Consider the following 23,758-nt stretch of genomic DNA (forward strand, 5'->3'; position numbering starts at 1 on the left):
TTTTGTTTATCAAGAAACTCATCATCACCACGTTCCGCACAGAATAGATAGTTATAAAACAAAATTTTATGTGAGCTGAATGTAAACTTGAAGCTCTATAACGTAGGCTGTTACTCTGCCAGAGCTTCTTTCAGAAGTGAGTCACCTCATTTAATTTAGTCTGCTCTGGTTTACTCTTTTCAGCAAGATGCATGAACAACACCATGCTTTTTGGTTTCTGAAGCATTCGTAACTGGAATTTCTTCCTCGGTCACTGACAATATCACACTTACGGGTTAAACAGTTCCCAGATATTGCTTACAGGAACGTATTTCCCATTAAAACTCATTTAATAACTGCAAATATATATATATATATATATATATATATATATATATATATATATATATGTGTGTGTGTGTGTGTGTGTGTGTGTGTGGCTACAGAGCTGTTAAATAGGAAGTTCCCGTACTGTTGGATAGGACGACGTGCTGAAGTGAAGTGGCCTGCCCGGTCTCCTGATTTGACCACTCTTGATCTTTTTTTCTGTGGGGAGCAATCAAACATAAAGTGTATGCTCAAATACCAACTACGCCAGACGATACGAAGCAACGTATCATCGAAGCATCCTGTGATATCTCATGTGACACCCTCGCCGCCGTTCACAAATCATTCGAACGGCGACTACAAAAGTGCATTGCAGCAGAGGGGAAGCATCTTGAGCACATGCTTCAGTAAAGTTTTTTATCATGTACAGTACGATATGTATTTTGTATCTTTGTGTGTATTTGCTTCGTATTGTGATCTATAGTAAATATTTTCAAATAAAAGCAAATACTTAGGAAATAATTGTGACCAATAAGGGCCTCCTCATTTACATTTGTATTTCTGTTACTTAAAATGTAACAACATATTGTAGTATTTTAATACTGTATGTAGTCTGTTATTTAGGTACCACACTTGTCAAATAACTGATTAATATCTGCGCGACATCATCAGTTAATTTTTGTGCAAAATATCGCAGTATGTATTACTAATGTCGGGTAAATGGGCGTGTTTGTGTAAGGACGGACTCGAGACGTTTACCATGTAGTCTACGCAACAGGCCATGTAGTCTACGCAACAGGGAAGGTCGTATTGGTCAACGCCGCTTCGAAGGACGAACACGATACGAGAACATATCTGTGTCTCAAGAACTATTCGTCTAAATAATATGATATACACATATTTGAAACCGTCTTTTTAAGCCCATCATCTTACGCTAAAATTTAACATAGGGTTCCATTTTAAAAAAAAACAAAGATGGCCTCATATCTCTGTAGTAAAAAAATAACACAAACATGAAACATTTTCTGTTCAAGTAGCCCCTGTCCCTGCAATTCACTATGCAAAAAATGGTTCAAATGGCTCTGAGCACTATGGGACTTAACATCTGTGGTCATCAGTCCCCTAGAACTTAGAACTACTTAAATCTAACTACCCTAATGACATCACACACATCCATGCCCGAGGCAGGATTCGAACCTGCCACCGTAGCGGTCACGCGGTTCCAGACTGAAGCGCCTAGTACCGCACAGCCACACCGGCCGGCTAATTCACTATGCAAACGGCATCTTTGTATCTACTATCTATTACGGTTGGGGAGATATAAGGGGTGTTATGACTTAGCTGCCTCACCATATATATATATATATATATATATATATATATATATATATATATATATATATACGAGGGCAGTTCAATAAGTAATGCAACACATTTTTTTTCTGAAACAGGGGTTGTTTTATTCAGCATTGAAACACACCAGGTTATTTCCCAATCTTTTAGCTACACAACACTATTTTTCAACGTAATCGCCATTCAATGCTACGGCCTTACGCTACCTTGAAATGAGGGCCGGTATGCCTGCACGGTACCATTCCACTGGTCGATGTCGGAGCCAACGTCGTACTGCATCAATAACTTCTTCATCATCCGCGTAGTGCCTCCCACGGATTGCGTCCTTCATTGGGCCAAACATATGGAAATCCGACGGTGCGAGATCGGGGCTGTAGGTTGCATGAGGAAGAACAGTCCACTGAAGTTTTGTGAGCTCCTCTCGGGTGCGAATACTTGTGTGAGGTCTTGCGTTGTCATGAAGAAGGAGAAGTTCGTTCAGATTTTTGTGCCTACGAAGACGCTAAAGTCGTTTCTTCAATTTCTGAAGAGTAGCACAATACACTTCAGAGTTGATCGTTTGACCACGGGGAAGGACATCGAACAGAATAACCCCTTCAGCGTCCCAGAAGACTGTAACCATGACTTTACCGGCTGAGGGTATGGCTTTAAACTTTTTCTCGGTAGGGGAGTGGGTGTGGCGCCACTCCATAGATTACCGTTTTCTTTCAGGTTCGAAGTGATGAACCCATGTTTCATCACCTGTAACAATCTTTGACAAGAAATTGTCACCCTCAGCCACATGACGAGCAAGCAGTTCCGCACAGATGGTTCTCCTTTGCTCTTTATGGTGTTCAGTTAGACAAAGAGGGACCCAGCGGGAACAAACCTTTGAATATCCCAACTGGTGAACAATTGTGACAGCACTACCAACAGAGATGTCAAGTTGAGCACTGAGTTGTTTGATGGTGATCCGTCGATCATCTCGAACGAGTGTGTTCGCACGCTCCGCCATTGCAGGAGTCACAGCTGTGCACGGCCGGCCGGCACGCGGGAGATCAGACAGTCCTGCTTGACCTTGCGGCGATGATGACACACGCTTTTCCAACGACTCACCGTGCTTTTGTCCACTGCCAGATCACCGTAGACATTCTGCAAGCGCCTATGAATATCTGAGATGCCCTGGTTTTCCGCCAAAAGAAACTCGATCACTGCCCGTTGTTTGCAACGCACATCCGTTACAGACGCCATTTTAACAGCTCCGTACAGCGCTGCCACCTGTCGGAAGTCAATGAAACTATACGAGACGAAGCGGGAATGTTTGAAAATATTCCACAAGAAATTTCCGGTTTTTTCAACCAAAATTGGCCGAGAAAAAAAATGTGTTGCATTACTTATTGAACTGTCCTCGTATATATAGGGGATCACAGTGGAATTTTGAATACTTATATAAGAGAACTGGATGGAAAATGCTGGGGAGGTATGGTGCATTGGTAAACTCTGCAGAATGAGGAGAGCTCGTGGTGGGTGAAGTGACTTTCCTCAGAAGTACGCTACAGTTTTTTATAGGATAACTAAGATCTAATTTCCCGACTAGCAGTGTGCAGTGATTTATGTAGATTCTGTCTGTATGTGTATCTCGCGTTTGTATTATCAGTAACTCATATCTGTATTCCATCTAGAGTTAGTACCATTTTGTGAAAAATAAACATCCTCTTTTCTGGTGTATTGGTCACTGTGTTGCCACTGATTTATAAGGTGCGCTGTGAAAGAGTCAGCGCAACATGTGAAACATCCTGCAGTTGCTTATTGTAGCATAATCGGGTAGAAAAAATAAAGACTGACTTGTTCTCTCTTTAGGCTGCAGACCGTTAAAGGTGGGAAGTGGTTCTGAAGACGTTCTATTCCACAGGTTTCTATCCTACACCCGTTTCCCCTTCCATGGGGTCACAACAACATAACACAATATATCCCTTAATATGGCTCTGCTGCACTTAAACGTGGTACACTCATCTATTATTTGTTATTTACTCACTTAATTTAACAACGAACTGTAATTTTGTACAATTAACATACAATTTTCAACAATTTGCGATTTTTGCATCGTGTAAACTATTTGTCTTAAAGAAAAAATGAGTAAGTTATGTTTATGTAGTAAATTTAAGTTAATTTTATTTTGGCTAGTGGATGTCGTTTTCAGTTTGTTCAAGAAACACGTAAAAATTTACCTTCAAACAAACCTCCACCCGACCCCTACACGACCTCCATCCCCCCCTAACACCCCACCGGTCAGAGTATTTAGTATACGGTTCGTGGCACCCCCCACCTACCACTGTACAAGAATCTGCAATTACACGAATTTAAGATTTCTTAGCGCTCGTTGAAGGAGACAACAGACGCGTACCGAAACCGCGCTTCTGACTAATAACAGTTGGCTTGGTACACCGGCCAGTCTATTAATGGTTTTCACAGACATTCAAGCAGCCAATCTTCACGGGCTTTTTACGCGAATGGAAAATGAAGAAACGCTAGTATGTAGTATGATGGTAAGTATTCTCCGCCATGCACTTTTAGTGGTTTACAACGTACAGATGTGATAGTAGATACAGCATGTTAGCAACATAGCTTTCGCGACATGAAGATACGTACGTAGAGGTATGTAACTGAGCAGCTAAATTTGAGAGAAATACTTTTACCTTGTACTTCCATGTACGAAGTGCACTCTATAAGTAACGCAACACATTTTTTTCTGAAATCAGGTTGGTTTCATTCAGGATTCAGATACGTCGTATTAATCCCCATTGTTTTGGCTACCAAACCCTACTTTTCACCATAATTTCCGTTCGGTTGCGCAGCCTCACTTCACCTTGCTGGAAGGGGCTCTATGTGTCGGACCCATACTATTGCTGCTTCAATAACCTACCCATCAACCATGTACTGCTTTCCGCAGAGTGCATCCTTCATTGGGTCAAACAAATAAAGCCGGAAAGTGTGAGATCCGGGCTGTATAGTGGATGAGAAAGAACAGTCCAATGAATTTCAGCGAGCACTACCAACAGAGACGTACAGTTGTGCAACGAGTTGTTTGATCGTGATTCGTTGACCACCTCGAATTCGAGTGCTCGCACCTTCCAACACTTCAGGAGCCACTGCTGTATGCTGTGTGCTGCCGGCTGGCTAGAGGAAGCTCGGACAGGTTGGCGCTACCGTGTTGCGATAATGACAGACGCCTCATCCAACGACTCACCGTGCTTTTGTTCTCTTCCAGGTCTCAGTAGACGTTCTGCAAGTGCCTATGAATACCTGCGATGCCCTAGTTTTCCGTCAAACGAAACTCAATGACAGCCCTCTGCTTGGAGCCCACCTCCGTTACCGGCGCCGTCACCTAGCGGAACTTCAGGAAACTATGAGAGCTGAAGCAGGAATATTCTACGATGTCCCCCAACAAATTCCGCCTTTTCTAACCATGATTTGCATTACTTACTAAACGTTCCTCCTAGAAACACATAAGCTCAGTAGCCCATCTCATCGACAATGAATTGGAGGTCAGTTCTGTCGTGAGAGGCCCGATATAAATTGTGGTACGCATTAAAACATTTGAACAGTTGTATTGACTCCGATGGTGGAAATTGTATCTTACATGACATTGTCGGCAGATGACTATCTGAGCTCGTCTACGCTATGTGATATACAACTTCAAGACTCTCATTCAAAAGCCACCTCAGAGGCAATTTCCGTTATGTAACGCATTTTATTCCATGGAAGTCATCTTATTAATATTTATGTGACACACAGCAATTGTGCATGTTGCATTTAAGAAAGGGCAATGTGGAATAAAATAACAAATAATGACGTAGTGCAGCTTCGATGTATCCACAAAATGGCTCTGAGCACTATGGGACTTAACATCTATGGTCATCAGTCCCCTAGAACTTAGAACTACTTAAACCTAACTAACCTAAGGACGGCACACAACACCCAGCCATCACGAGGCAGAGAAAATCCCTGACCCCGCCGGGAATCGAACCCGGGAACCCGTGCGTGGGAAGCCAGAACGCTACCGCACGACCACGAGATGCGGGCGATGTATCCACAGTTAAGGCATTTACACGGTACACAAAGTGTCAAAAAAGGAAGGGTCAATATGCAGGGCAATGACAAAATCGATCATTCCAAGGAAACTGTCTTGTAAACATGGGCTCTTATTTGTAAATGTTTACTTTAAGAACTATGAGCATTTGCTCCTCTTCACTACTGTGAAATACGTCTCCTCTACTGAAAAAGTGCACATACCTATTAAGGTGTGCATTTTAGAGGCAATGTCTACTAGACATTTTTTCTTCGACTGAGCGTTCCTGCCATATCCTTCAGTACTGACAGTTCCTCTTGGGCCTACCTGTATAAATGCCGACCGGAGTGGCCGAGCGGTTCTAGGCACTTCAGTCTGGAACCGCGCGACCGCTACGGTCGCAGGTTCGAATCCTGCCTCGGGCATGGATGTGTGTGATGTCCTTAGGTTAGTTAGGTTTAAGTAGTTCTAAGTACTAGGGGACTGATGACCTCAGCAGTTAAGTCCCATAGTGCTCAGAGACATTTGAACCAGCCTACCTGTATAAACATGCAGTACTCTTAAAACATTTTTTGCGTCCTTACTTCTATGCAGTGAATGATAATTTCAACTTATGTTCAATCGCACAGAGATTGTGTCCTGGAAAAATATTTTCAACAGCCTACTATTTAGGGCCGCTGGGTTGATTTTGAGAGATACGTTACTGTATTCCTCAAACCATTTCCACGGTGATAGAAAATCTGAAGGAGGCATTCCATTTATTCCTATGCATCTCACATAGACCGTTGTTATCAGTATATGTTACCTTGATGTTTGTGCTGTATAAGTGGTCTGTATACTCATAGTCATTGGTGACATTAATAGTGCTGTACTGAAATGGCACATTTAGCTTGACGGAATTCGACCTTGCTATATTTTCTACGGTAAATCCATGATCGGCACTTGTGCATTAATGTTTCGGTTATCGTTAATATTGTAATTTATCACTGATTTTTGAGACAAAGTAGGGTATAGAATTGCTGTGTAGTTTCTATAAGTGTCTTGTTTCAACTTACTATTTTTGTATGGGAATATATAATTATGTGATGATGCTGGGCCAATTACTGTATTAAAGAAGATTTTATTTCAAGAAGCGATACTCTTTAGTTAACTGGTGTTCAGCTTCCGAAGTGTCTTAAAATATCGCTTCTGTTCTACGGATATTGAGAGTGGCCGTGGCAAAGTAGTTTATACTGTACAAGGGGAAGGTAGCAGAGTGCTCAAACTATACGGCCAACACAGCTATGCCACAAGCAGAGAAAAGAAGTACGTTGTGATACCTAGGAGCCGTGTGGAGCTCCTGCAGCGTCGCTGTTCAGAAATCGCTTTGGATAACAACAGAAGTGGACTCATCCCGACAGTTAAGCTGCACGGACGTAGGTCCAGTTTTCATGGCTCTCAAGGTGGCAGCGCGCATCTGAATTCATACTGAGATTCGGCTCTGGGACGATGTCCGTCTCAGATTCTCTACTGCCAGTTTTGTCAAAGAAATAAGAAGATCGGCCACCGCGATGCGCATCCTAAAATTATGTTTGAGATTAAGGTGGCATCTCCAATCGTATGAAATAAAACTGTACGTTTGAATGGACGCTGTCCTATGAATCTGATGATGAACTGGATTTAAGGTAGAAGTTAGCAAATTCTGTGTGCAGCTGATTGCTGAAAATTATGTGACTTCCCGTTAGTGACTGTTCTTATTGCCTCATGACATATAACTGAGTGTCTGAATCAGTTATCAAGGCAATGATGTTGCTTTCGAGGAGAAATGGACTCAAACTCCAGATTGACCAAGCAGATCTGTGCTTTCCGCTGTTTTAGTGACAGTGAGCCAACTCCAACGTCGTTCCTTCGGTAAGGTGAAAACAGATTTTTCAGTAAAGCTGAATCCTTAGTGTTACTTCACTATTAACGTTCATTTATGATATTTTATGACAGTTAGAAGTGTCTAAATGCGTTTGTAAATTACTGTTATGTTATGAATCTTCAGTTTTCATCCAATGTGACCAGTGGTTGCTGATACGAAGTTGTGAAAATGAGACTATAGACAACTGCTGTTAATCTGTTGAGAAAAAAGAAATCAGTTTGTATTCTAAATAGCTTTGAACAAATATAGATCTTACTGATATTATCTGAATACACGGGTTTTAAAATTACGGGGAAACAGGAATTTTTGCTCGGCCGAAATCTTATTTCAATGAACTTCTCTCACATGCGTTATAACCATTTTTGTTCTTGGAATAAGATTTCATTCCTGAAGGTATCACAAACTGAATTCTGTGCTATAAATCATGACTATGCAGAACTCAAAGATCTGACTCCATAGAAAAATAAGTACCGATAGAAGGTCTAGCAACCAAGACGAAAATGTTGAGCTTCCAACTTGTTTTCTTTCTCTAAATGTCTCGTTATCGACTGAATGATAATCATAATGCTGTAATGTTCCTTCTTTCTTTCATCAGATGTACCCTTTTTTTATTTTTAAAGTTCGAACAAGACGATTTAAATTTGTATCTTGTACTTAAGGTAAACGACAATTTAGCTTCAGGCTTAGCCGTATTTTACGAACGTTCCCAGTGTTCGCCTTGTAAAATGCTGAAGTGCTGTAAACAGAGATCCGAAACCTGATTATGGGCAGTATCATAGCTCAACAGTCATGACTGATTTGATTTAAACTGTTTTATAGAAAAGGAAACCTTCTAGTCCAGTTTCAAGGAGACGGTTTGCATGATTCTTCCAACATAACAGTACCAAAAAGAAAACTATCTTTTATAGGAAAAACCCGTATGGACTGTAACATTACAACAGTGACAGAGAGATGGTGATATCTGACATTTCTTATGTTTTCAATATGCGAGGAATTTAATAGAAGATTATGATTATGATTTTTACGAAGAGCTGAGATAAGGACGCGAGCGAAGGACACTCCCAAAACAGAAGCTACTATTTACGATTAAGACTATCCACTGTATGGATATTAAAAATGCTTGTAACACTCAAGGATGGTTTGCTATTTTTCTTGATAGATTTATGTTTATATTCCTCTGCATATTTACTTATTAGGGCATAGAATTACTGCTAAAACAAATTTGTCTTATGATAATTAGAGAGACATTTCTTCACTACCTAGCACATGTCTCATCCCGGGTTCAACTCGAAACACCATATGTGCTTGAGTTTCAGAAAATCCTCTGATTGCAGACACAACGGATGGTTTGCTATTTTTCTTGATAGATGCCTATTTCTGTTTATATTCCTGTGCATATTTACTTATTAGGGCATTGAATTACTGCTAAAACAAGTTTGTCTTATGATAATTAGGCCGGCCGGTGTGGCCCTTGCGGTTCTAAGCGCGACAGTTTGGAACCGCGTGACCGCTACGGTCGCAGGCTCGAATCCTGCCTCGGGCATGGATGTGTGTGACGTCCTTAGGTTAGTTAGGTTTAAGTAGTTCTAAGTTCTAGGGGACTGATGACCTCAGTAGTTAAGTCCCATAGTGCTCAGAGCCATTTGCACCATTTTATGATAATTAGGGAGACATTTCTTCACTACCTAGCACATGCCTCGTCCCGGATTCTCCAGTTTCAGAAAATCCTATGATTGCATACTCAACGACCTATACACCGTTAGAAGATGGTAATAGATTTATTCCGTTTAGCAGCTATGAAAAAATACCAGTTCACTAACGCATGTCGAAATTGATAGTCCTAATATTACGGAAATAATGAGCACACTAACAACGTAAACGTAAATCTGCGCATCTTTACGAACGTCAGTAAAGCGTCCAATGCATACAATCATATTACATGGAGGAACCGCTATCACTTCCTGCAGTAGCATGCCACTGTGAGGAACAATTAGTTTGGGAAGAGAGACTTTTTTGCATTGTTATCGGTGATTATCGGGTCGAGAGAGAGAGAATGAACGAAACTAGGGCTGTTGGTAAAATATCGATATGTCCATATATTTTCCAAAATGTCTCCATATATATCGGCGAGGATTTTCCCAGATACATCGATATATCGCTATAAAAGTGTTAATGTCGAGTGCCGATATTTTTTTGCATTATATTATTTCACAATTTTCGGTAAATATTTAACGCTTTTCTTTTGAAGTAGTGGTAGAGCATAATTTCACTTTCACTGTGTGAAGGAATCTTACTACTTGTTAGCTTTCGTTACGTCCAGTCTTTGTAAATGAATGTGTGAAGCAAATATAGATCGCAAAAGGAAGAAGTCCGATTTTACTGGGGCCTGGGAAGGGGTGTGGGGGGGGGGGGGGGGTGACGATGTGAATGGAATAACGAGATTTCCGATGTGAAGAACAAGAAAGTTGCGTTAAAAAACGATTTTTAACGCAAGTAGTGTGCTATTTCTCCACATCGGCATTCTACAAAAACAGTTTCTGGAAATAGTGAACAAAATTCATAAAGGCGAGATTGGTCTTTGTGGTAGGTGGGGACGTGTGAGGTGAAATGGTGACGTAACCCGCGCTCGGCGGTACGGGCGGAAACTGCAACGTTTAGCTTCACCACGCAGCTTTGAAACTGCAACTGGCAGGTCGCTGGCGTTGGCAGAAATGAAAAGATACTTATATACAGTTACCATTGTTAGCAAAGTGGTTATCGCCAGTCCTGAACGCGCATCGTTTTCCTTTCAATTCTTGTACTAAGGGGGACATGCAGAATCCTAGCTTGTTGATGTTCAGGATATCTTATAATAAAATACGTCAGTATAAAACTCTGAAACTGGCACTATATTTACAACGTGTGGCCGATATTATTATAGGCCGGTACGTCGGTATTTTTTCCCGCGACACATAGATTCTTTTTTCGATACATCGAGAGGCAATAATAATGTCTTTAAATACAGATACATCGAATTACCGATATTTTTAAGAAATCAACAGACCTAGACGAAACCTTGTGACTGCTCGTTACGTACTTCTCTAGCAGGGCACTAAGGGAGTCTCAGCCCGTTCTGTCCATATCTCGTGGAACAGTCACCATGAAGAGTGTCATATCGCGCTGCAGAGAAATATCAAGAATGTTTATAATTTAGCGTCCCATTGACCTTGAGACCATTAGAGACTGATTATTAGGTTAATTGCAGAGTGACGGTGAAGGAAACCAGTCTTTGTCTCTTTGAATAAGTTATTTCACTGTTCGGTTCAAATGACATCTGTATAATATAGAAAATGTAAAGCAAGTCGGGTGATCGGGGTTCAGAAAACAGCTCCACCCGAATACGAGTCTAGTGTTCTCAGTGCATAAATCAATGTATATACCCCTTTTGATTGCCAAATAGGCAAGGAAACTTTATTTTGTAAACGCCATTCGACTATGCTACCTTCTGGTCAGCTATCAGAACGATACTGTAATTAAATAATCCTGGTTACAGAGGCAATTCAGGAATAAATGTTCACCAGTATTTGAATATTGTGCTTTCGTTTCGGCCGGCCGAAGTGGCCGTGCGGTTAAAGGCGCTGCAGTCTGGAACCGAAAGACCGCTACGGTCGCAGGTTCGAATCCTGCCTCGGACATGGATGTGTGTGATGTCCTTAGGTTAGTTAGGTTTAAGTATTTCTAAGTTCTAGGGGACTAATGACCTCAGCAGTTGAGTCCCATAGTGCTCAGAGCCATTTTTTTGCTTTCGTTTCACAGCATGTAGGAGGATATAACAAAGTTATTTCATATTTTAATCAGGTAGATCTGATGATGATAAATTTTTCGCTCGACCCTGGGTGAAAAATACTCGAGCTTTAAGAACTGTAGTACAGAATGTGTTTAGATAGGCAGACTAACCTGTGAATCCGGTAATGCACCAGTGCCACGACCACGATGATGCCGCCGTGGGTTGCGATCCCGGCTGCTATCATGTAACCCAGAGGAACGATTTTGTCCAGTTCGCATTCAGCTCCAGGCTCCCATTTATTCCACGCAAAGAGTGATAGATTTATCATTGTGGAGGCCAGCCATACAGTTGCAATTATGACAGCCCATCGCCTGTAAAACAATGGATTTGGTTGTTGAGTTGAAGATTATTATTATTCATATAAGAAGTACTGTACGACAATTGTCAAGAAATACAGGGAATTCATCCAAATGTCATGACCGCCCCAGAAGCCTCGTAACATATATTGGTCGCATATTTCGTCATACGATCTGTATCTTGAGAAACCTGTTCTCATGGTATCTGATTTATACTTCGTTTCATTTTCCTTATGCTGTTACTTCTGACAGTCTGTCCTGGCATTGACACTGTTTACCGCTCATGCGAATCTGGCGTGATAATTTAAAGTGTCCGCCCCGATAGCTGAGCGATCGGTAACTCAGCGTGTTCGGTTAGAGGGTTAGCTGCCCTCTGTAATAACAGAACTGAACTAACCGATCAACGACGAACGGGTGTCTCAAGACGTCCGCCCCGAGCAGATGCAACGAACGAAAGCGAACAAAGTGAGATTTTCATGCCGGCACGATAGCTCAGCGTGCAGGGTCAGAGGGTTAGCTACCCTCTGTAACAAAAAACTGAGTGAAGGGATCAACGTAGAACCTAAACGAGTGTCGTCGGACGTCCGCCCCGAACAAATTCAACGAAAAATATAGATCAAAATTGAGATTTAAAAAAATAGTGGTCAGCGTGACAGATTGCCGTCCTACGGGCCCGGGTTCGATTCCCGGCTGGGTCGGCGATTTTCTCCGCTCAGGGACTGGGTGTTGCGCTGTCTTCGTCATTTCATCCCCATCCGGCGCGCAGGTCGCTCAATGTGGCGTCGGGTGTAATAAGACCTGCACCAAGGCGGCCGGACCTGCCAGCAATGGGCCTCCCTGCCAATGACGCCAAACGCTCATTTCCATTTTTTTCCATTTAAAGTAACCTGTTTCAGAGTACCGACTGCGTACTGTACTGAGTAGCACTGTCAGTCGTTTTCAATTCATTGCGGGGCCCTTATTTTCAGTAACTGACTGAAGTCGAATGCATTGGATTTCACATATAATTTTAAGTTTTATTACTCGCTTTTTATACTCTGAATAAGGTCTTACTCTGTACTGAATTTCATTATATGACTATAAGACTAAAACGTGATATAATGTACTTGCATCTGACGACACGGTGACTGCAGGACTCGACTTTTTCCTGTTTTATCGGCATCAAGACTCGACTCATACTGGGTAATGAAAGAATGAGAGAGCTGCACCGACAGAAACTTACAACTGTCGCCACGGTAAAATTTTACTTTAAAAGCATAGGTTGAAAATCGTCTCCAGTTTCTGTCTACAGCCGGCCGGGGTGGCCAAGAGGTTCTAGGAGCTACAGTCTGGAACCGCGAGACCGCTACGGTCGCAGGTTCGAATCCTGCCTCGGGCATGGGTGTGTGTGATGTCCTTAGGGTAGTTAGATTTAAGTAGTTCTAGGGGACTGATGACCTCAGAAGTGAAGTCCCATAGTGCTCAGAGCCATTTGAACCATTTTTTCTGTCTTCAGGCATGATCTTGCGAAATGGGATAAACCTTTTGAAACTTTCTGTACGCTTAGGCAATACTATCAGTTTGTTTATTGTGTTGTCCGTATTGACACATTATGCTGAAAATTTGTTTTATCTATTTCAGCATTATTGAACTTAATGCGTCCGCAGAAGCCACACAGCATCTGACAAACACTGGGTTGACATCTATGCAATAAATGGACTATTACAGTAGGTTAAAGTAAAGTAGGATCTATTTTACAGGGTACGAAATATATTGTCTGACAGTTCTGTATATAATGTGTAACTAGGTGATGGACGAAACATCGATATGCGTAGTGTTATAACAAATGAAACATATGAAATTTATTATGTGAATGGATACGGTTACATAATTTATTGTTGTTATTTATATTAGTGTTGTTACTATTATTATTATAAACCGACCGGGATACCTGGGCGTGTTACAGAGCGTCTTCCGGGACGGGGAGGTGCGGCGACCCCTGATCGAATCCGGCGAGCGGATTTACGACGAGGGTCGGTGTGCCTGTCAGCCTGGATGTGGTTTCTAGGCTGTTTCCCACATACCAGTAAGTGAATTACGGGCTGGTATCCAAATCACGCCACAGTTACACGATTCGTAAACATTTAGAGAACTCACACGAATAACGCTACATACTGAAAGTTTGGGTACACATATTCCGCCACGGATGGTAAGGGAGTGACGAGACTAAGGGCATTCGGCCACTCCTTAAATCAGCCATGCCAAATTCGTTAACAATCATGTCGACCCTGCGCCGATTCGCAACAAGGGCACAACAAAAGGAAAGAAGACTGTTGCTTGTACACATATTGCATGAGTTGGTGGTTCTGGTGACTTAACCGCTTCAACATCCACCAGTTAACGTAAGGCAGGAAACTCGTTTGCCTCGTGTAAGCTTCGTTCTGTGTGTTTCATGTTTTTTGAGGGGCAGGTTGGAGACCTGCCCGGTAAGACGATAAATCAGTTCGTCTGAAGAACCGATTAACATGGAAATGACATTTGTCGAACATGCGGTTAAGTAGATTTGTTTGGAACTGTTAAAGTGGAACACGGTGAGAGGCGGTGCAGAAGCAGCGAATGGAAAACAACTGCTGAGACTGACTTGGTCGTCTTAATGACTTCTGGGACCCGACGCTGGCGCAGAACGCTGTAGCTAGCGTAATGGGTTTCTCTGACGAGCATCCACGTAGCATTTCTGTGGTTTTGGGCTGACTTGCTGACGTGTTTATAGTGACGTCTTATGTAATGGAGTTTTCTACTCAAGATAAACCAAATGTCTCCCTAGCTGCTGGTAAATGTGTAGCGTTAGTAGGATGACAATATTAAAGCAACCACAGAATAATTTAAAGCGCTCTGAACCCTTTGTTGGGTATCTTAGTGACTAAGTTATCATGTAAGACATAGAAGATAAGTTGCTAAAGATGGAACGATTTTTTTCACTGGTGCTTTCGGTTTTCTGGTAGCCACACTAAAAGTAAGCGTCAGCTGATAACTGCTCAGAGTGACGCACTTACACACATAGTGTACTGAAAATAAGGACAGCACAGTCCCATTAAAATATTAATAAATTTACATATTCCTTCAAAGTCTTACGTCTTTCGGACTAGGTGGAAAAATCTGAATATTACTGCTCCTTTACTAATAATATAAGCACCGTTGAATTGTGTCCGAAGTTTCTTCTCAGTTGCTCTCGTTTGCGCGCAGCACTGCTAGTTCTCTCGACAGCAAAGGAAGTAATTTTTTATTTACTTAATTAGAAATGTATTAAGCAAGTACTCCAAAATTCTCACTTAGAATAATGGCCTCTGATAAGTATCCTCTGAAACAGTGTATTCCAATATCACTCACTACTGAATACCCTACAGCAAGTTTTATTACTGATTATATCATTAGAGCATTTGTGGATGCACGTTGCAAATTTTACTCTCATGCTATATTTACGGTGGGTAATTTACACGTTTATGTATTTAATTCATCCCTTGTCGTGTCAAGTCAAATTTATGGTTAGCCTCTCAGAGACGGACCAGTCTACCCATTTGAGTTGATGAAGGCAGTTTTGATGCTTCTTAGAAAGCATTTCAAACGTCGAAATTGCTACTTCTCGTTTATGAGCCAAGTAGGTGGGACAGAAACACTTAACTGCACAAGATACTGCCTGCTATGAATATGAAATAGGGTGGGACTGACCCATGAAAAGCGGTCACAGATGAATCATCGCTAAACACAGGCTGACGAAGGCACCATTAACTTACACGGAAGTGGCAACAGACTTCATATGGTACGTCCATCTTAGCCAACGAAGTGACAATTATGTAATCATGCCAATGAAATACCTGAGATCCACTCTTAAATCAAGTCCTCGAGCCCATATTGTGACAAAGGGTTAAGAGGATTGGCACATCACAAGAAGTCATCCCAATAAAAGCTACTTGCAGCATGAAAGTAAACGTATTAATTAATTTCATACAGTAATCGAGGAAAAATTTTGTGAAATTATTTCACATAACATGCTACAAATCGAAATTATAGCATATATGTCATTACCACAACACTCCCACAAATTTACTCCAATACACGTTCTCATATATTTACTCCAATATCTAGTCATGGCTTCAGTAATTAAAAAAGCTGGTAATGACATTCTAGAGAGATCCAAAGTGTAAGTCTCATCAACTATTCAATATTTATATGGTGTTATTAGTGACAGTAATTAATTTTGATTTAACAGTTTCAATAGTTAACTAATTGTAATTCAAATATCAATGTTATGTTTAGTAATATCTTTGAACTTTACCAGTGACTCACGTGGAACACAATATCTGTCATTCCTAACATACAAATTGCAAATGTTCGCATTGCATTACATCTAAGGAGTTTCAACAGACGTGTACTGCAGCGTTCTTAAGTCATCAGTGATAGCGGGACGTTATGTGAGAGAACGTCTTCCTTATGTTGACTAGAACGAAAGTCACAATTTTCATGACTCCTAATAGTGGGGCTAGTCTTCTGGTGTACTTTCTTTGCCACGAAACTTTATCGTGTTAGGGCAGATACGGACTGTTCGAATTGCGAGTCTCAAAACAACCAAAGCAGACGTTGAATAAAACGATTCGACATTAGATTTAAAAAAAGAAATACTCTGTAGTATAAGGAAAGTAGAGTATGAAGAGGAGATCTTCTTAACTGAAATGTGCTCAAGTTTCCCTTTATTAATGTAAGGAGAAAAATCATTAGATTAGAGGGTAACAAATGAATTTTTGTTTCTCTAGCTGTTCTTGCCTGCTGTGTATCACTGTATGTAGTACTACTTTGTAATGCTAATTAATTATATTTAGTAATCAGCTACTGGGAATGGAATGAAATTTTATCTAAACTGCAAAGGCATTCTATGACAGTAAAAATCAACGTCGATTCTTCTAATTGCACTATCTGCCCTATGTACAGACAATTTAACGAAGTAACTTACATAACCGAGAGCCTACTTATAATAAATTTTTACAATGGACTCCTACTTTTAACGAAAGACTAGCTGAGTGCCTTGCGTTGCCCAGGTATGTATTTATTTCTGTCATCTATTAGTCCTTCTTCTCCGTCCTAATCACTAAGCCCAACTCTTCTTCCCCCTCTCTCTGCACACTTCTTCCACCCTCCACTCTCTATCTCCTCCTGCCCCTCTCTCTGTCCATCTGCACCTCCTCTCTCTGCCTCTGTCTCTCTCTCTCTCAATCTGCGCGCCCACGGTGTCCATCTCCTACTCATCCCTTTCTGTGCATCTCCTACTTCACTCCCTCTGTCTGTTCATCTCCTCCTCTCCCCTTCTCTCTCCAAGCCGTCACCTCCTCTCAATAGGGCGTTGCTGGTTCTTGTCCACAAAATATTCCTTTCTAGATAGTAAAAATACCTGTACCAAGTATCCCTAAAATCTATCCAGGGGTTTAGGAGCAGCATTTATCCACTGCTTTGCTTGTGTACGCACATATCCAATGTACTTCACATATATTTAACATATTTCACACGTATTTGTACACATATTTCACCTGTATCTCATGTGAATTTCACCTTGCAGTTTCGTTTCCATCCAATTCAATGTGTATGACGTCAAATCTTGTGAACTACACTACTGTCCAGAATTAACGTATCAAGCGGAAATTTTGCAACGTTGTGTTTATTTTGCCACGAAACGGTATAAACAGGTGATAGTAAAGTAGAAACAACGTAATGAATTCAGAAAGGTCCGAGAATTATTATCGGTTATTGAAAGTTATAATGCACAGACAATATTGGGAAAAGAAAGCTGGTTGAAGTCAGACGTCAGTGACAACGAAATCATAAGTTCAGACTGGAATGTTTATCGTAAGGATGGGTTAATCGCCAGTGGTTGCGGCATGTTTATTGCAGTAAAAAATTCGATAAAAATCTAGCGACGTTATCACGGATTCCGAATGTGAATTAATCTGGGTGAAATTGAGTATTAAAGAACGGTCAAAAATGGTGATCGGATGCTTTTATAGACCACCTGGGTCAGGATATGTAGTTGTAAAACGCTTCAGACAGAGCTAGCAGAACATCATTAGCAATTTTCCTGATCATGCCGTTGTAATAGGGGGTGACTTCAACTTGCCAGGTATAGATTGGTAGTATTATGCCATCAAAACTGGTGCCAGAGACAGGGAACCGTGTGGCATTGTTCTGGTGTCTTGTCCGAAGATTACCTTGAGCAGATACTTACAGAACCAACTCGTGAGGGTAACGTCTTAGACCTCCTGGAAAAAAAAACCAGACCTGAACTTGTCGAATCAGTCAACGTAGAGGAACGTATCAGTGATCATAAGGCTGTGACAGCATCTGTAACGACGGGTCCTACAAGGAATGTTAAGAAAGTTAGGAAGATATATTTGCTCAGCGAGGGTGACAGGATAAAAATTTCAGAATGTATCAGAAGTCAGCATGAAATATTCGGCGATGAGGACGAAGATGTGAAGAACTAATGGAAAAAAAATTCAAAGGCCTCGTTCGATATGCCCTGGACAAGTATGTTCCGAGTAAGGTTTTAAGGGATGCGAAAGATCCACCATGGTTTAATATCCGTGTTAGAAAAGCGCTACGTAAACAAAGAACACTTCATCTCAGATTTAAGTAAAAATGTAGCTGACAAACAAAAGCTGAACGAAGCGAAAATGAGTGTAAGGAGAGCAATGAGAGCAGCGTTCAATGAATTTGAAAGTAAGACGTTGTAAACCGATCTGAGTAAATCCCGTAGGAGATTTTGGTAATACGTAAAATCAGTAAGTGGGTCAAAATCATCTATTCATTATCTCAGCGACCACACCGGCACCGAAACGGAAGATAACAGAGAGACGGCCGAAATACTGAATTCGGTCTTCCGAAGTTGTTTCACCGTCGAAGATCGTAACACTGTCCCTCCTTTCAATCGTCGTACGAACGTCGAAATGGCAGATACTGAGATAACCGAACGCCGAACTGAAAAGCAGCTACAATCGCTTAGTAGTGGAAAGGATTAAGGACCAGATGAGATACCTCTAAGAATCTATAAGGATTATGCGAAAGAAGTTGTTCCCCTTCTGGCAGTAATTTGTCGTAGACCGCTTGAGCGAAGAAAAATACCTAATGACTGGAAAAAAGCGCAGGAGATTCCCGCTTTTAAAAAAGGCTGTAAGACAGATCCACACAATTATAGACCTATATCGTCGACGTCTATCTGTTGTAGAATTATGGAACATGTTTTACGTTCAAGTATTATGACGTTCTTGGAAAATGAACAGCTCCTTTAGAAAAATCAATATGGATTCCGCAAACAGAGATCCTGCGAAACTCAGCTCGCTCTGCTCCTCCATGAGATCCACAGCGCAGAGGACAACGACATTAAGGTTAATGCCGTGTTCGTTGATTTCAGTAATGCTTTTGACACCGTCCCACATTACCGTTTAATGAAAAAAAATACGAGCTTAAGGAGAGCAGATCTGCCACTGGATTCAAGACTATCTTGCAGATAGAACTCAACACATCGCTCTTAATGGAACTAGATCGACACATGTAAAGGTAATATCCGGAGTTCCACAGGGAAGTGTGATAGGACCATTCCTGTTTACAATATATATAAATGATCTAGTAGAAAGCGTCGGATGCTCTTTAAGGCTATTCGCAGATGATGCAGTTGTTTATACCAAAGTATCGAAGGCAGAAGATAGTAAGAATTTGCAGAACGACCTGCAGAGAGTTGATGAATGTTGCAGACTCTGGTAGTTGATCTTGAACGTAAATAAATGTAACATTTTGAGCATACGTAGGAAAACAAATCCACTACTGTACAACTACACTATTGACAACATACAGCTGGAGACAGTATTTGTCGTAAAATATCTTGGCGTAATTATCCAGAGCGACCTTATGTGGAACGACCATATAAAACACATAGCGGGAAAAGCAGGCACCAGACACAGATTCATTGGAAGAATCTTAAGGAAATGTAAATCATCCACGAAAGAAGTGGCTTATAAGGAGCTCGTTCGCGCGTTTCTTGAGTATTGTTCATCTATCAGGGATCCCTATGAGATAGGACTGGTAGAGGAAATATAGAAGAGCCAACGATGAGCGGAGCGTTTCGTCACGGGATCGTTTAGCTGGCGAGAGAGCGTTACGGAGATACTAAACAAACTCCACTGGCAGACGTTACAAGAGAGACGTTGTGCATCACGGAGAGATTTGCTATTGAAATTTCAAGACAGCACTATTCAGGAGGAGCCAGACAACATATTACTTGCCCCCACATACATCTTGCGTATTGACTACGAAGAGAAAATTCGGGAAATTAGAGCCAATACAGAGACTTACCGACAATCATTCTTCCCACGCACTATTCGCAAGTGGAACAGGGTTGGAGGGATCAAATAGTGGTACCGAAAATACCCTCCGCCACACACAATTAGCCCGCATCTCGTGGTCGTGCGGTAGCGTTCTCGCTTCCCACGCCCGGGTTCCCGGGTTCGATTCCCGGTGGGGTTAGGGATTTTCTCTGCCTCGTGATGGCTGGGTGTTGTGTGATGTCCTTAGGTTAGTTAGGTTTAAGTAGTTCTAAGTTCTAGGGGACTGATGACCATAGATGTTAAGTCCCATAGTGCTCAGAGCCATTTGAACCATTTGAACACACAATTACGTAGCTTGCAGAGTATGATGTAGATGCAGATGTAGAACATATATAGCTCCTACATGTATAACGGTAAACGAAAATTTTCTCGTTTTTTCCCACGTAACGGATTTGCGCACAAATTCTGACAAGTGATGAATGTTCTCAGTATAGGGTATGACCACCTCTGCCAGCAATATAGGTCCGACATCGACCGAGCATGCTATGAATGATGTCATCAGTCTCATGTTTAGGCAATAACGCCCATTCCTCCTGCACAGCTGTTTGCAAGTTTTGGAGAGTGCTTGGTAGTTGCTGACGTGATGCAACCTGTCTCCCTAGTGCATCCCAGACATGCTCTATGGGAATCAAACCGGGAGACGCCATGCTTGCAGCATTTTCAGTTTCCAGGGAAACATCAACCACTCGTTCTCTATGAGGTTGAGTATTATCGTCGATCAATACGAAGTCTGGGTCCACACCACCTCGCAACAACGGCTCATAGGGTCCCAAGATCTTAAACCTTGCCGACACATCCCTACAATTTCAAGACGTAGTGTTCGAGAGGTCCACATAATTCCTGCCCTCATCATAAGGGATCCTCCTCGATGTCGGTCTCTTTCCACAGTTTTTGGGTCCCGAAATCGTTTTCCACATTCCTTCCGGATACGAATGCTTGGAGAATCACTCTCCAGACCCAATCGGGACTCATCTCCGAAAAAAGAACATTGACCCACTATTCGACGTGGTATGTTGACGACTCCAGTCTAGACGTTACCTTCTACGAAAACGCATCAGAGGTACACATGCAGCAGTTCTCCTACAATAAAGAACACTCTGCCGAAGCCTTCTGTCACCGTTTATCTCGATACAACACATACAGCGGACCCTGCGAGGTCAGATGCCAGTTCCCGTGCAGTACTAAGGGGGTACCGTCGTGTATTTACAGCCAAATAACCCTCCTCTCTTTTTCATATCATACTTGGTCGGCCCTGCCCTGATCTTCGGATCTTCTGGATACTGTTTCGATCTCCATAAATTATCGCCATATCTGGGAAATAACAGAACGATTCACATGAAGCCATTGGGCCACCGAGCGAGGTGGCGCAGTGGTTAGACACTGGACTCGCATTCGGGAGGACGACGGTTCAATCCCGCGTCCGGCCATCCTGATTTAGGTTTTCCGTGATTTCCCTAACTCGCTCCAGGCAAATGCTGGGATGGTTTCTTTCAAAGGGCACGGCCGACTTCCTACCCCGTCCTTCCCTAACCCGACGAGACCGATGACCTCGCTGTCTGGTCTCCTTCCTCAAAACCAACCAACCATCGGGCCACATCGGTTTGCGACTGTCCTTCTTCCATTTTTGACGGCCGGAGTGGCCGAGCGGTTCTAGGCGCTACAGTCTCGAACCGCGTGACCGCTACAGTCGCAGGTTCGAATCCTGCCTCGGGCATGGATGTGTGTGCTGTTCTTAGGTTAGTTAGGTTTAAGTAGTTCTAAGTTCTAGGGGACTGATGACCTCAGAAGTTAAATCCCATATTTCTTCCATTCTCCTCATGGCCCTCCACAGCAGAGAGTCTGGTAGGCGTCTCCCTTGTGCCATACTTCGACTGTGTACACAGCTATTGTGGATGTAGGACTAAGTGGCAAACGCTGCCCCGTTTGGTAGGTGCCCTAGTGTCATCGTTAGCGTGGTTGTCCATTGACCGGAATGCCACCTTCCGCGCGAAACACTATCGTACGGACGTCTGTTGACAGTGTGTATGATTATGCCGTGAATTAGACACAAGACGGTGAAATAGATGTTCGCTGCTTTAATTTTGGACACCGGTGCATGTTTCATACAGCCACATAATTTAGCAGGTACATCTAGTGGTATACTTGAATAGTGTCTACCAAATGCGTTTTGTGTACAGTTAGTAACAAAGATGTTATAAATTGAAAAGTCATGCAAAATGCTGCAGTTTGTCACGCATATCACTATTTGACATCATATCTCGTGATATATGTGTCATAAAATGACATACTTTTGTAGGAACATTCAGCGAAACATGTGGATACTGTCTGCGAAATTTGTTGCGGATAGAAACGGTAATAAAGACGCAATAAATTAAAACGTCATAAATGAAGTGGCAGTTTTTCATACATCACAGTTTTTTTGACGTCATATGTCCTTAACCATGTATCGTATAGCGATATAATTTTGCAGGTACATATAGTGGTGTATGTTAATGCCGTCTGTAAAAATGCGTTACAAATAGAGTTAACAGTAAAGAAGTAATATATTAAAAGTTTTTGCCTGATGTGACAGTTCTACTGCATGAACGGGGAAAATGTAGTAAGCTATAAACTTTTATTCTTTCACCGTTTTGTGGGGTGTGTCAGCGAGGAAAAGGGTCGTATAGGATGGACATTTTGTGTAAACATGGTTCCAAATTACTGTGTGCTCTCATTGTCAAATACTGAACGAATGAAGTCTGCCTATATTGCGCGGCGTGAGCAACGCTACTCATTCAGCCCCAGCGCCACTCTTTTGCGAGTTAGATGGTTCTTCACCCATAGTGGTTCTTTCCGGACAAAGAGTGAAAGGTGTACCAAGTTTGGCAGAAATCGACCAATTGGAGGAGATGGCGAACATACATACATACACGGAGGTGACAAAAGTCATGGATACCTCTTAATAACGTGTTGGACCTCCATTTGTCTTCCATAGTGCAGTAACTCTACGTGGCATGGAATTAACGAGTCGCTGGAAGTCGCCTGCATAAATATTGAGCCATGCTGAATTTTTAGCCATCCATAATTTCGAAGGTGTTGCCGGAGCCGGATTTTATGCACGAAATGACTTCTCGATTATGTCCCATCAGTGTTCGATGGAAATGATATCGGGCCAAAGCACTAACCAATTAATACCCTTGAATTGTCCAGAGTGTTCTTTAAACAAATCGCGAACAAGTGTGGCCGGCTAACATGGCACATTGTCATCCACAAAAATTCCATCGTTCTCTGGGTACATGAAGCCCATGAATGGACGCAAATTGTCTTCAAGAAGCCGAACACAACCATTTCCATTCAATCATTGGTTTAGATGAACTAGAGGACGAAGTTCATCACATGCAAACACAACCCACCCATTATGACGTCATCATCAGCTTTCAGAGTGCCTTGTTGACAACTTCGGTCAACGGCTTCGTGACGTCTATGGCACACTCAACACCTACTAATAGCTATTACCAATTGAAATCGGAACTCAGCTGAACAAGTCACGGTGTTCCAGTAGTCTAGAGCGCAACCGATACCGTCACGAGCCCAGGAGAGGTGCTGCAGGCGATGTCGTGCGGTTACCAAAGGCACTCGCGTCGA

The 23,758-nt window shown here is 42.1% G+C and overlaps 1 protein-coding gene across 3 annotated transcripts in view; it reads right to left on the minus strand.

Annotated features, from left to right (window-relative positions):
• Window positions 1-23,758, minus strand: part of LOC124556594 (adenosine receptor A1-like) — a 184,744-nt gene that overhangs the window by 40,062 nt on the left and 120,924 nt on the right. For 2 of the 3 annotated variants that reach the window (XR_006968627.1, XM_047130560.1), the window contains exon 3: window positions 11,547-11,747. The exons of the other annotated variant lie outside the window; for it this stretch is intronic. Coding sequence is in view for 1 of the 2 variants with exons in the window: in XM_047130560.1 (XP_046986516.1) it covers window positions 11,547-11,747 (201 nt within the window). In the remaining variant the exon portion in view is untranslated. The remainder of the gene's footprint in view (window positions 1-11,546; window positions 11,748-23,758) is intronic. 3 annotated transcript variants of the gene reach the window in all.

The sequence above is a fragment of the Schistocerca americana genome, chromosome X (assembly GCF_021461395.2).
Source record: "Schistocerca americana isolate TAMUIC-IGC-003095 chromosome X, iqSchAmer2.1, whole genome shotgun sequence".
NCBI classification, from domain to species: Eukaryota; Metazoa; Arthropoda; class Insecta; order Orthoptera; family Acrididae; genus Schistocerca; species Schistocerca americana.